Source organism: Denticeps clupeoides, chromosome 15, assembly GCF_900700375.1.
Source record: "Denticeps clupeoides chromosome 15, fDenClu1.1, whole genome shotgun sequence".
Lineage (NCBI taxonomy): Eukaryota > Metazoa > Chordata > Actinopteri > Clupeiformes > Denticipitidae > Denticeps > Denticeps clupeoides.
Genome location: NC_041721.1, coordinates 6,969,915 through 6,982,707, shown reverse-complemented (window position 1 = coordinate 6,982,707; position 12,793 = coordinate 6,969,915). Strand labels below are relative to the sequence as shown.

Here is a 12,793-nt window from a genome sequence, read left to right as displayed (position 1 = left end):
ATTTAACCCATCACCCTGAGTGATGACAGGCGCCCGGGGAGCAGTGTGTGGGGACGATGCTTTGCTCAGTGGCACCTCAGTGGCACCTTGGCGGATCGGGATTCGAACCAGCAACCTTCTGATTAAGGGGCCGCTTCCTTAACTGCTAGGCCACCACTGCCCATGCCCTGGTTGGGATGCAGGGAACGTTTAGCTGCATCTGGATACCAGCAAATTATGGGAACAAACCATATCACACCATATATTAGGTGGGGAAATGATATGGAAGCTACCAGAAAACACCTGAACATCTACAAAGTTGAAGGTTTTTTTTCCATGGCTCGCGCTGTCTCCCAGATTAAAAACCAAGGAAGAAAATATCCCAAAACTGAAAACCTCTGGTTACAAGAAGCCTTTGTAATTTGACCATGTCGGGTGCATAAACTTTTGCTTCAGGCCCTTTTGCTATTCTTTTGTTATTTTAAACTTGTACAAGATGGAAGTAAAATTTTCATGACACGTGCAATATTACACTTAGGCCTTTTGCCAATCATAAAAATCCACAGTTTAAAAACGCCCCAACCTCTAACAGACCAAACCATTACATTTAGATGATGTCATTCTAAGATGTTCTGCATTATCACAGCACCACCTGCCACCGTTTTTTATTCACGTGGACTGGCAGTGATCCTCTCTCTCCCTGTCGACTCACCCTTTTTTTCACCTTCAAAGAGACAGCTGAATATTTTACAATAATTTCAGATTTCACGCATTAGATTCGTCCGTACAAAATATACCAGAAGAGTCCTTATAGATCGCTGACATAATGAGGCAGTGGTGGCCTAGCGGCTGAAGGAAGTGGCATCTGCCTAGATGCCACTGAGCAAGGCACCGTCCCCACACGCTGCTCCCCGGGTGCCTGTCATGGCTGCCCACTGCTCACCAAGGGTCATGGTTAAAAGCAGAGGACACATTTTGTTATGTCACCACGCGCTGTGTGTGGCAAATCACTTATATATTTATACATGAATATTTTTTTCTTTGCTAGTTTTCTTTAAGTTTTGAATGTTATAATAAATGAGATCCTCTGTCTTTTTTTTTTTTTTACGGATTAACACTTAACACTAATTCATACCTACACTCTTGCAATACTCAGATTCACCATAAAACCAGCAGCCTAGTGGCACTGTATGGTAGTTTTATAGACTCCTTCAGATTTTCCACATGAAAACAAGATCATGCTGTTCAGTTTGTGATTTTTAGAGTGTGTCCCAGATGCAGATTAAATCCCAGACTTAGTTGACAGGTCATTTAAAAAAATACACAAAAAAGCTAAGGAGGACAAGGAAAAAACTGGGGGCTTTAATAACATAACAGGACAGAAGATGTAATCATTCACCACACTGTCATTGCAAACAGTTTTATATACATTTTTCACAAAAATTAAATTAAGGTAGTCAATGACAGGGCAGCAACGTCATCATAGGTTGACAAGCAAAATTAGCAAAATAATAACACTTCCACAAAACTCCACATTTTGTAGGTTGTCATTCTGGCCCGCCACGCTGTGGGGAAGGGAATATAAAAAAAAAAAAAAAAAAAAAAAAAAAAAAAAAAAAGACTATTAGGATGATTCACATATTATGCAAATCTTTCAAAAGCATTGTTTTGCTTTCTAGACAATACCTAGTTATGTCTAGAGACCAAATGACTTGTAAAAATTAGTGTCAACATGAATCTAGTCACATTTTTTTAAAATTAAGAAAAAAAAAAACTGACTTGGATGTAGTCCATTTCTTCCACAGCAATGACTTTTCTCCGGTATCGCTGAGGGAAGTCTCTAACTGTGGCAATGCTATCCGGGGTACCAGGGAGCCGACTAACTGGTCCAGGAGGTCTTGAAGATGAAGATATTGCTGGCTGTGATGAGAGGCTGGAGCCTGGTAACGGAGCACTGGCAGCTACAATCTTAAGAGCTTCATGAACTGTCAAGACAGAACATAAAAAAATAAGAAAAAAAAAATTGTGAAAGTGTGTTGAAATTGAACTTGTGTGATTGACTCAGTTAGACTTGATTAAAGTGTAAAATGTATTTATATGGAACGACAAAAAAATGGAGAACATATCCGAACATGTTAATTTGAATATGCTGAATAATATATTCTACTTTGTGATCAACACAAGCGCACTCACCATTAGCCCTGGGCAGACCCTTTCGATCAGGGAATTTTATAAGAGGGGCATGAGGTCGCACAGCCTGAAAAGAAGCAGAAAATAGTTTTCCTATTGTTAAAGCAGGACAGCAATGTCAAGAGATTTGAGGGGGAAAAACATGCATCAAAGACCTTTTTTGCGGCTTTTACACGTTGTGTAATAAAATGGATGGGTACGGTTATATGAGAGGGATTGTGAAATAAATGGGCCTGCATAGAGCCTCTATGACTCTGGACATTGTGAATGAATAAGTGGCACTTTGGTATAGTATTGCTATGCTACACACAGTGTTGTGTAGTTAACTGCACACTCACCCATATACTGCATGCACGGCGAGAAATATGTGAGTGAATAGCAAAAGCTATTTTGCAGTCTAACGTGGAAAAAAAAAACTTAACGTATGTTGTGTGTGTGTGTATATATATATATATATATATAAGCATTTGATCATACGCCTAACAATATAGCATCCATACATATATATATACAAAAATGCCATATTCATTCTAAAACAGAGGCGTGGTGTGCAAAGTTATTACCACCATGTTACTCGCTGTGTAGTTTGTCTTTGTTGTTACTTAAGGACAAAAATTTTACATTTTGCCATTGTGTGGACCTCAACCGCAGAAAACCAAAAGTCCGGCCAGTAATAATCCGAACGTAACGTGAGTAAAGAAATAACAACATACCAACTCACGACCAAGGACATTCGTCCGCGGGTTAAAAATACCAACCGCCGCGTCCTGCACTCTAGACCACGGCCGCGCGTTCAGCGCAAAACCGTAAACGTGTCGCACGGCGTTGCTCTTTCGAAATAAGGACAAGAGTTAAAGTCCCAGGCGAAGCCTCCCGGGCGCCGCAAACGTTTTACCTGCACGACCCGACTCGCGGACGCCATCTTGCTGCTCACTTTGCTCCCCATGGCGCCCTCCAACTTGTGCTTCCGGGTCGGACTCCGCCCGCCGGCCCCGCCCCGGCGAAGCTGGTGGCGACATGGTAGCGCGGGTCAATTGTTGGAAGCGTCGGGCTCGTTTTTTATACATCAATTCGCATTTGAATACAAACCACGCGTTATAACGTTATGTTCGTTAGGGTTTTTTTTTTCCTGCAGTGGTCTGCCAGGTGCCAAGAAATTAACTACAACCAACACCATTAGGCTGCGTATACAGTACAGGCCAAAAGTTTGTACACACCTTCTCATTCACTGTGACCATTATTGGTAGATTCTCACTTATGTACTTAACAAAAAGTGGAGACCTGGCCTCCACAGTCACCAGACCTGAACCCAATTGAGATGGTTTGGGACGAGCTGGACTGCAGAGTGAAGGCAAAGGGGCCAACAAGTACTAAACACCTCTGAGAACTCCTTCAAGACTGTTGGAAAACCATTTCAGGTGACAACCTCTTGAAAAAAAGTGAAGGGATTGTCATTGTGATACACAGCAGCAGAGCACACAAAGTGAAATGTGTCCTCTGCTTTTAACCATCACCCTTAGTAAGCAGTGGGCAGCTTACTAAGTGAGGGTATGGTGCTTTACGGGGCTGCTTCCTTAACCGCTAGGCCACCACTGCCCCAACCCACCACTTCCCCACCATGTAAATGGTCATGAAATTAAAGAAAACACATTGAATGAGAAGGTGTGTCCAAACCTTTGGCCTGTATTTTATATATATGAAGTTGAGCTTTATTCTCGTCATTTCGGCTACATACTTGTTAGACAGGTCACGGTGAAACGAAACAACGTTTCTCCAGAACCGGGTGCTGCATGCACCATTGTACACACCGACATAAAGTGCTCGTGTGCGACACGGACTAACTGGGCCACATAAAGCTCAAACTGGACGCAGGCAGTGAAACAATAAATAAAAAAACATGTAGACAAAGATGAGACAGACAGCTAAACTAGTGAAATGAATAATACATGTACAAAGTAAAATCTTGTGGTGCATTGATAAATAAAATTACAATATAACATACAATATAACAATATAAGATGCGTCCTACCTATAAGAATTGCTGGACCTCTCGGTATAAAGGTGTCGACAGTCTCTCTGTTGGTCAAACGATGCTGCTATTTCGAATTTGGCTAAAAAAGCGCCACGGTCACCCATAACTCGCTCCCCGAACCCGCCGGGCTCAGACGCTGGCTAGCAAGGTAACCGCACAACACTGACCCGGGAACGTAGCTCCCAGTGACGGCGTCGCGTCCACGGATCTGAAGGCACTTGCGAGACAGATCCCAGATCAGCCGTCAAGGCGACCTCTGTCCGCAGCCCGTGCGGGGAATGCGCAGCAGCGCCGCCCACCTGTCGCCAGCGGAATTGCCTTTTGGACAGACCACTTCCTGGCGGCAGATTCGGATTAGCGACCAGCGTCGGAGTGAAAACCGCAGGAGCGACGCCGAGAAAAGCGTCGAGTGGACCGAGCACAGAGCTGCGGATTCAGGTCGCTTAGCCCGAGTCGTTTAGCACAGCGAAAGTCATAATTACTATGGCGGCTAACTAGTTCAGTTGTCGCTGAGTAGTTTAACCGAACTTAAACCGAATTTACTTAATATACTTAATAAACATTAAAAGGGGTGTTCGGTATTCCTTAAACGTCAGCAAACTCGGGCCGCAATGGAAGGACCAACACCGGGCGCGATACCCGACGGGGTGACGACGACAGACCTCATCAGGTCTGAAAACTCCCGTCATCTTCCTGCCTTTTCAGCTAAATGCGAGTTGAGGTTTCGTCGGCAAGTTTTTTTTTTGTGTGTCTTTTCCAGGATGAAGGACGGCATGTCGAATCAGTGTTTCGAAATGGCCGTGAAGCTCGCCACGGGTACGTCGCACGGTGTTGCCTGCACGTTAAAAACACTGCCCGTGGTTCCATTGTGTCTGTTTATTCTCACGCAGCAAAGAAGAGGCTCTGCGATGCAGCAGATGAAGTTGATGACATGTAGGTCACGCTTCCAATTGTGTTCCAAATTCCAATCGCAACAAATTGTGATTTAATAGAATTAATCATATTTGTTTTTAGAGAAATACATGAGAGGGAGTTGGAAGAAGCAAGAATTGCACACTGCAACAAAACTCTGGCTTTAAACAGGTACCTTGACATTTCTGTGCCATGAGTCTGCGTCGGGTTCGGTTTTAAATGAATAAATTGCATGCAAACATCTTATGTTATTCAATAAATACTTTCTAGGGCAGAAATATTGAATGCTGTTTTTGAGAAGATGACCCAGATTGATGCAGAGGCAGAGTGAGTCCTATTTCAAAACTATAGAGATGTTGGTTCAGTTGTTTTATATTAATAATTTATTTGCTTTTGGTAGTGAAATGAGAACATTGTCAAATCGTAATGCAGACCTTTGCTCAAGAATACGAAAGCTACAACAGGTAATAACATTAAATTATTTACAATTTGAGGGGGAAAAACATTAATATGTGTTTTGTGTATGCGTTTATTAATTTGTCCTTTTGCAGGAATCACATGATCTTCAGGACCAAATCACAAAGATGCAAATAAAAAGAAGAGGTATGTACTACCTTGCATTGTAATATATTATGTAGCATTTTAAATCTGAAAGGTATTTGTTCATTTTTATACTGTTTTTACTGCATTTGTTTTTTTTTTTTGGCAGAAACAAAAGGACATATCAAAGAGAAGATGCTTGAGCTGACAGAACTGAAGCAAATGAGAGAAAATAAGGGAGAAGTACACCAACATATTGTTGACAGAGCCGAATCTGTGCTGGAGAAATACCAGAAGATTGCCACCATATCACAGAATGTCCTTAGGGTAAGGCATGCAGCTACTCACACCTAACATTTGGCAGCAATGCTGTACTCAAGGTGAATGTTGGAGAATTTAAAAAGTAAAGTTCACATGTCTGAAATGTTTCATTTCTTTTCTATACTCTCAACCTTAATTTGAAATTCCTTTTGAGTGTAAGTAAGTCATGTTTTAAAAATAAGGTTCTTCTTTACAGGGGATAATCCTGGCCAGCAGAGTGAACTGGATAGATGATCCTAAACTGAGAGGCATTGCAATGGGCCTGGAGAACATTCCTAAATAAAGAACAAAGTTTGTTTTGGCTCAGAAGTAAACATCTAATATTTGATCAAATTGATTTGATTAAAATGCTTAAGTAAGCTGTCTGTCTATTGTGAACTGTGAAAACATTTTGTCATATTTTGCAATACAGTCAAATTATTGTTGCTACAGTTGCTTGTGAGGGAAGAAGAGGTTCTGTTGTAGGCAGCAGAACATTCTCCACAGCATCTCCAGACTCTGTCACGTCTGTCTCATGTGCTCAGTGTGAACATGCTTTTATCTGAAAAGCTCATTGTGCCCATGGAGAATTTGCCGACATTGGTGTTCTCTGGCAAATGGCAAACGTCATGCACGGTCTTAGGCTGTAAGCACAACCCCCAAAAATGACCAAAACATCATGCAGAAAGCATAGGCCTTTGCACTCCGGCTGTGCTGACCCCTGCAAACTCCCCAAATGTAGGAATCTCGACCGCATAATTTCTGGTAGTGGGGAACTGCGTATTGGGGCAGTGGTGGACTAGCGGTTAAGGAAGCGGCCCCGTAATCAGAAATTGCCGGATCAAATCCCGAAGCACCAGGGTGCGCCTGAGGTGCCACTGAGCCAAAGCACCGTCCCCACACACTGCTCCCCGGCATGGCTGCCCACTGCTCACCAATGGTGATGGTGAAAAGCAGAGGACACATTTCGTTGTATCACCGTGTTCTGTGCTGTGTGTCACAATGACAATCACTTCACTTTGTAATTTGGGGACATCTTGCTAATTGCCTATAATTTCCACCTGTTGTCTATTCCATTTGCACAACAGCATGTGAAATTGATTGTCAGTGTCGCTTCCTCAGTGGACAGTTTATTTCACAGAATGTGATTGACTTGGAGTCACATAGTGTTTTGTTTAAGTGTATTTTACATCTGCACGTCTTCACATGCCGCAGTTCTGTCGCCCGATAGGCAGGTGGCGCACGCCATGCTCATGACGTCACGTTGGTCGAAGCACGTACTTCCGGTTGTAAAAGTACGCACATGTTTGTGTTAGCGGGTTTTGCTTTTCGGTGACAAGTGAAAATTTAGGGAAAATGCCGAAAGTCAAAGTCGAGAAGAAATGCCGACAGCACAAGGAAGTGAAAAGTCAAGGTGCGTGAGCTGTTGAACTGTTGTGGTGGTGCGAGGGCGGCGGCGCTGTACGAGTGTGGCTTCAGTTCAGAGGGGTTCGGGTTTTCTCTGTCCCGCGTCGTGGGGACAGGACGCGGGACAGAGAACATTCAGCCACGGGACTCGGTGTGTCGCCTTATCAGCGCCGTAATTTTTTTCACCTATGGGTGATAGTAGTCTAGACCCAGGTTCAAACCCCACTTACTACTATTGTGTCCCTGAGCAAGACCATGAGTTGCTCCAGGGGGGGACTGTCCCTGTAACTACTGATTGTAAGTCGCTCTGGATAAGGGCGTCTAGTAAATGCTGTAAATGTAAATGTCAGTGTACTAGCAGTTTTATATTCTGGAGCTCAGAACACACACACATTATTTTTTCGCAGAAAAGGACAGTCTAAATGTCTTATGTTAATTGTATTCCTGCTCCGAGAGACTTTATGTAAAAATTTTTTATCTTGGTCTTAAATTTAAGTCACCCATTTTCACCCATGAATATATTGTAATCACGCTATGGGTGGGGGGGGAACAGCATTTTAAGACTCCTGTGCATACTGTTGTATTGATGTTATATTGAGGGTGGTAGTAGCCTAGTGGGTAACACACTCGCCTATGAACCAGAAGACCCGGGTTCGAATCCCACTTACTACCATTGTGTCCCTGAGCAAGACACTTAACCCTAAATTGCTCCAGGGAGACTGTCCCTGTAACTACTGATTGTAAGTCGCTCTGGATAAGGGCGTCTGATAAAAGCTGTAAATGTAAATGTTACGAGCTGGACTAGGGCCAAACTAGGGGACAAACCTCTCAAGATCAGGTAGGAGACGTTTATCGTGATGCACAGTATTGCGTATGCATCTACGTGTATGAGTGTGTGGCCGTGAGTGTCAGGAAGTTGTCGTTAAACCATCTGTCCCCGTGTCAGGAATCATGTTCAACACTGGCATCGGACAGCATATTCTGAAAAATCCCTTGGTGGTCAACGGCATTATTGAAAAGGTCAGTGTTTTTGTGTCACTTCAGTTCTGATTTGGCTTTCTCTCATCTTATGACAAAAGGAAAAAAAATCTTCTCTCTTTTTCCAGGCTGCTCTGAGACCAACTGATGTGGTCCTGGAGGTGGGACCTGGAACTGGTAACATGACAGTAAAACTGCTGGAGAAGGCCAAGAAAGTCAGTAGCTAACTATTTTTATTTTTTTTTTTTACACGTTTGCATGATCTATGATGAGACGTGACCGCTTTTCTTTTTCTCGCCGTGCAGGTCGTGGCTTGTGAGTTGGACACGCGGTTGGTTGCCGAGCTGCAGAAGAGAGTCCAGTGCACGTACGTACCCTCTGGTGCAGAAGCGAAACGGACACCTAGTGCTTTGGTTAACATTAGTGTTCTCGTCACAGGCCATTACAAACCAAACTGCAGATCTTAATAGGAGACGTGCTGAAGACAGAACTCCCCTTTTTTGACGTCTGCGTTGCGAACTTGCCGTACCAGGTACTCGTGCACTTTTAATCAGGCAAATATAATTTCGCCGTCTCCTTTGAATGATGTTAAGAGATTTAATGTCTTTGCATTGTCCACAGATATCTTCACCGTTCGTTTTCAAGTTACTACTGCATAGACCTTTCTTCAGGTAAGGTCTTAATGCTCATTTTTTATGATCACTAATGCCAGGTTCATTACAAAAATGGCCGCTATGAAGCGAAAAGCTCTTAACAAACAATATTATTTATTCACTTCAATCTAGTTGAATTTAAAGTATTCAGAGGTTCATTCTTGGTGTTGCTAGACAGTGTTAAATATGGGATTGGACATCCTCAACTACTGATAATGACTGGTTAACAGCAAGTGCTCATCAGTGTCAGCTTTAGTGAATCCACAATTTTGCTCTGTTAACCATCTGACTTGATTAGTAGAGCGTTGCCTATGCATTTGGTTTCATGTCTATGCAGGAAAGCCATAAAGCTTTGGTCCGGATTCCTGTTTAAAACAGTGTTTGTTTTGTTAAAAGTCCTCCTCATTCCATTATCCTACAGGCTACAGAGAGTAGCTGCCTGATTGGTTGAACTTTTGATAGGTGTGCAGTGCTGATGTTCCAGAGGGAATTTGCCATGCGACTGGTAGCCAAGCCCGGAGACAAGCTGTATTGCAGACTGTCCATTAACACACAGCTGCTGGCTCGTGTTGATCACTTGATGAAGGTGACTTACCGACCTGGATTCTTCAACACCGTACAGCCCCAAATTAGAAAGTTTTGGGACACTATGAAAAAATACCAAAAAAAAAGGCAGCAGTGACTTTAACATTTTCTTTGACTTGTATTTCATTGCATATTATATTAATAAGATTTTTTTTTTTTTGTCGGTCAGTTTATCTTTGGCACACTTTCAAATGCAAAATGAGACCAATAAGGCCAGTTAGCAGGATTAAGTTAAGCCCTGATTAACCAATAGGAAGGCTCTTTAGAAAAATTCTTATTGGACAGTCATTTAACCTAGCTATCTGAGATCTTGTTTTGTGGAACATCCTTCCAGGAATGGATGTGTACTTACTGTCTGGAATGAAATACAAGTCTAAATACATTTAGATATCATTGTTTTCTTTTTTTATTAGCATTTTCACAGCTTTTACACATGATATGGGTTTGTTCATTTTATAACTTTTTATTTTATTTTATGAAGGTTGGTAAAAACAATTTCCGCCCCCCTCCCAAAGTGGAGTCCAGTGTGGTTCGAATAGAACCAAAAAATCCTCCACCTCCAATTAATTTCCAGGCAAGTCTAATAGATATTTTCTGGCCGTACCTGTTAAAAGTATCACTTAATTGTTGTATTATTTCTAAATCCATTTCTGCATTTAAAAATTGAGTGCAACAATTTCTGGAGTGTTTGTTTTAAAGGTACCCTATTATGAATTTTCTATTTTTTTTTGCTTTTATATCGGTCTTATAGCAGTCCCCAAATACTATATCTTAAGTCTCTTTTTAAAATTCAGCTTTGGTGCAGAATTGCAGCTTTCCCCAGGACATGCCATTTCGGTGTCTGTAGCTTTAAATGCTAATGAGGAGGAGAGAGGCAGGACTATGAGGAGTGCGGCCTATAGAAGTGAACGGGCATTCGACATGATCGACACCTCTTGTTTGCTGCGAACAGGAAGTCGCGTCAGTCCGGTCGCAACTTACTTAAACAATTATTTATTTATTTTTACATCCAATCACCAAGCAACTGCAATGTTTTCAAGCCATGACGGTCGGTGGAGTTACTTTTTTAGGGGAAGGGTGGGAAATTCTCTGGCCGGAAAAGCTTGAGAAACTGCAGAACCTTAGACAATCTGGGGGAACTCATATTAATGTTAAATATTCATAATAGGGGACCTTTAATGTGTTAAAATGACTTTAAAAAACTGAATTCTTGCTGTATTTACATTTTGTAACGAACACACGTTTTGCTTTTAACTGGAATAGGAATGGGATGGTCTGGTTAGGATTGGATTCATAAGAAAGAACAAAACTCTCAGTGCAGCCTTCAAGTGAGTACCATCTTGAATTAATTATTAATTTTTATTAAGGTGCAGTACTGGGAAAATAACAGTGATGTAAAGATTTAGTATGACTAGTATGACAAATTAAATTATTTTTGTGATAGACAAGCAAGTGCAATATTGATCACAGTAAACGCAATATAAATATATAAGAATTCCCACCCCCAATTTGTGCAGCCCTGAAACAAGAAATCAAAAATATTGCAAAATATATTATTACTACATGTTATATTAAAAATATATGGCCATCACAATTTCTGCCAAGGAAAACTCTGGCCCTTGGACAAATGTTGTGGACGACCCTGATGTCTTAAATTAGAAGAAAGTGGCCCTTAAAAGGTCTTTAAAAGCTTTTGCTTCCTTAAACCTGCAGAAATCCTGTGGTAACTTTTAAGTTCCTGTGGAACGATTTTAAGATAAGAATGATGTACCATTTACAACGATTTTAAAGATTAAATTATTGACTCTATTGGACTATTTTTAATGCTGTGTATAAAACTGTCATTTTGATTGTTAGGTCTACAGCTGTGGAGCAGCTGTTGGAGAAGAACTACAGAATCCACTGTTCAGTGCATAATATTGTAAGATCTTTATTAATCATTAATTTAATTGCTATTAAATTAAAATAGCACTGCCATTTTTATAAAATATTTTTATTATATATATTTATAACAGGAGATCCCACAAAACTTGAACTTTGCTGCAAAAATCGAGAGTGTTCTACAAGAATCTGGATTCAGTGAAAAGCGTGCTCGCTCCATGGACATTGACGACTTCATGCTGTAAGTTAGGGGTTTTCAAACTTTTTCTGTTTTTCCTCACTTTCAGCAAGAATATTTTCATTACCCATTTTGAAAGGGTGACATCATGTGCTTTAAAACTGATTTGTGGGTCTGTCACTTTGGGCTTTTGCTTGTAGCAGAAAGTTTAAAAGTATTTTAAACACCCACCAATCAAAATTAATTTCCACATGAACCCTGTGGTCAATCAGTTACAAGCAGCAAGTTAATCCAGCTGCTTTGTCACAATCATAAATTGGTTGCCACTCTGTTCCTCAAATGACAACATTTGAATGCAGATATGAGCGTGGTTTTACAGCAAACATGGCAAGCACTGTACTGCACTCTAAAGCTTCTGCTTAAAACAGTGATGTTTTTTCTGATGTACAGTTACGATATAGGTCTAACATAAATTGATCATCTTTTATTGCATGATACAATTTTTAAGAAACAGATCTTGATCAGGAATACATGGCATATTTGTTGTACATTTGTAAAAACTTGGAATGGCAGGAAATGGAGGTTATTTACCAGTTTTTCATTCCATTTTGATTCTAAGTGGTAGCTGGAAAGATATCTGTTTTTCTGAAGTGCATATTTTCATCATTTACAATTTTTTTTAATAAATGTGCATTCTTATTGTGGAAATGTTGCAAATGGCTGTTTATGGTAAAATTGTATCATTATTTAATATTGATATTTATAATTAAATTTTTTTTAATTCCCCCCACAGACTCCTCCATGCATTTAACTCTGCTGGAATACACTTTTCATGAGTGGAAAAAGAAGATTACTCCGGTCTGTTCGCCCCGAAAGAGAATATCATATTAATTACAAACTTGCTATGCAACACCAACGTGCTTAATTTATACATAAGAATGGTAATCCTGTTGCTGTTCTGCCAAACTATATGCTGTGCATTAATGGTTTTATGTTTACTGAAACATTTGTGTTTTCTTTTAATTTTATGTCTCCAAAACACAAAAATATAAAATCAATGCAAATGTAATTAATAGTAAAATCATTAAAGTAATTTTTTTCTCTTATTAATGTATACACAGCACCCCACATTGAATGAGAAACAGAATTGTTGACATT

At 40.7% G+C, this 12,793-nt stretch overlaps 3 protein-coding genes across 3 annotated transcripts; 2 read left to right on the top strand and 1 right to left on the bottom strand.

The window, feature by feature from the left end:
• Positions 1 to 1,319: 1,319 nt before the first annotated feature.
• On the bottom strand, positions 1,320 to 4,383 carry kgd4 (alpha-ketoglutarate dehydrogenase subunit 4). The gene is made up of 5 exons (XM_028955195.1): positions 4,199 to 4,383; positions 3,065 to 3,175; positions 2,173 to 2,236; positions 1,759 to 1,964; positions 1,320 to 1,544 (listed from the first exon to the last, which is right to left on the bottom strand). Exons 2-5 carry the CDS (start codon positions 3,113 to 3,115, stop codon positions 1,527 to 1,529), a joined length of 339 nt encoding a protein of 112 aa, XP_028811028.1. The 5' UTR covers positions 3,116 to 3,175; positions 4,199 to 4,383; the 3' UTR covers positions 1,320 to 1,526.
• A 175-nt stretch (positions 4,384 to 4,558) lies between these two features.
• On the top strand, positions 4,559 to 6,333 carry cenph (centromere protein H). The gene is made up of 9 exons (XM_028955375.1): positions 4,559 to 4,871; positions 4,962 to 5,017; positions 5,092 to 5,134; positions 5,216 to 5,284; positions 5,384 to 5,440; positions 5,514 to 5,577; positions 5,665 to 5,716; positions 5,823 to 5,980; positions 6,171 to 6,333. Exons 1-9 carry the CDS (start codon positions 4,813 to 4,815, stop codon positions 6,255 to 6,257), a joined length of 645 nt encoding a protein of 214 aa, XP_028811208.1. The 5' UTR covers positions 4,559 to 4,812; the 3' UTR covers positions 6,258 to 6,333.
• Positions 6,334 to 7,228: 895 nt separating this feature from the next.
• Positions 7,229 to 12,725, top strand: dimt1l (DIM1 dimethyladenosine transferase 1-like (S. cerevisiae)). Its single transcript, XM_028954809.1, has 12 exons — positions 7,229 to 7,367; positions 8,307 to 8,380; positions 8,467 to 8,553; positions 8,644 to 8,705; positions 8,777 to 8,870; positions 8,960 to 9,009; positions 9,454 to 9,577; positions 10,058 to 10,150; positions 10,840 to 10,904; positions 11,434 to 11,497; positions 11,592 to 11,698; positions 12,429 to 12,725. The coding sequence occupies exons 1-12, from the start codon at positions 7,310 to 7,312 to the stop codon at positions 12,469 to 12,471; spliced, it is 921 nt and encodes a 306-aa protein (XP_028810642.1). The 5' UTR covers positions 7,229 to 7,309; the 3' UTR covers positions 12,472 to 12,725.
• The last annotated feature ends 68 nt before the right edge of the window (positions 12,726 to 12,793 follow it).

Coding starts and splice junctions, on each gene's coding strand:
- kgd4 (XM_028955195.1), bottom strand. CDS start 3,115: ATGGGGAGCAAAGTGAGCAGCAAGATGGCGTCCGCGAGTCGGGTCGTG. Junction 2,237..3,064: donor CCGCGAGTCGGGTCGTGCAG/GTAAAACGTTTG, acceptor GCTTCTTTTCAG/GCTGTGCGACCTCATGCCCC. Junction 1,965..2,172: donor GGGTCTGCCCAGGGCTAATG/GTGAGTGCGCTT, acceptor CTGTCTTGACAG/TTCATGAAGCTCTTAAGATT.
- dimt1l (XM_028954809.1), top strand. CDS start 7,310: ATGCCGAAAGTCAAAGTCGAGAAGAAATGCCGACAGCACAAGGAAGTG. Junction 10,151..10,839: donor CACCTCCAATTAATTTCCAG/GCAAGTCTAATA, acceptor TAACTGGAATAG/GAATGGGATGGTCTGGTTAG. Junction 10,905..11,433: donor ACTCTCAGTGCAGCCTTCAA/GTGAGTACCATC, acceptor TTTGATTGTTAG/GTCTACAGCTGTGGAGCAGC.
- cenph (XM_028955375.1), top strand. CDS start 4,813: ATGGAAGGACCAACACCGGGCGCGATACCCGACGGGGTGACGACGACA. Junction 5,135..5,215: donor GCAGATGAAGTTGATGACAT/GTAGGTCACGCT, acceptor ATTTGTTTTTAG/AGAAATACATGAGAGGGAGT. Junction 5,285..5,383: donor AAAACTCTGGCTTTAAACAG/GTACCTTGACAT, acceptor AATACTTTCTAG/GGCAGAAATATTGAATGCTG.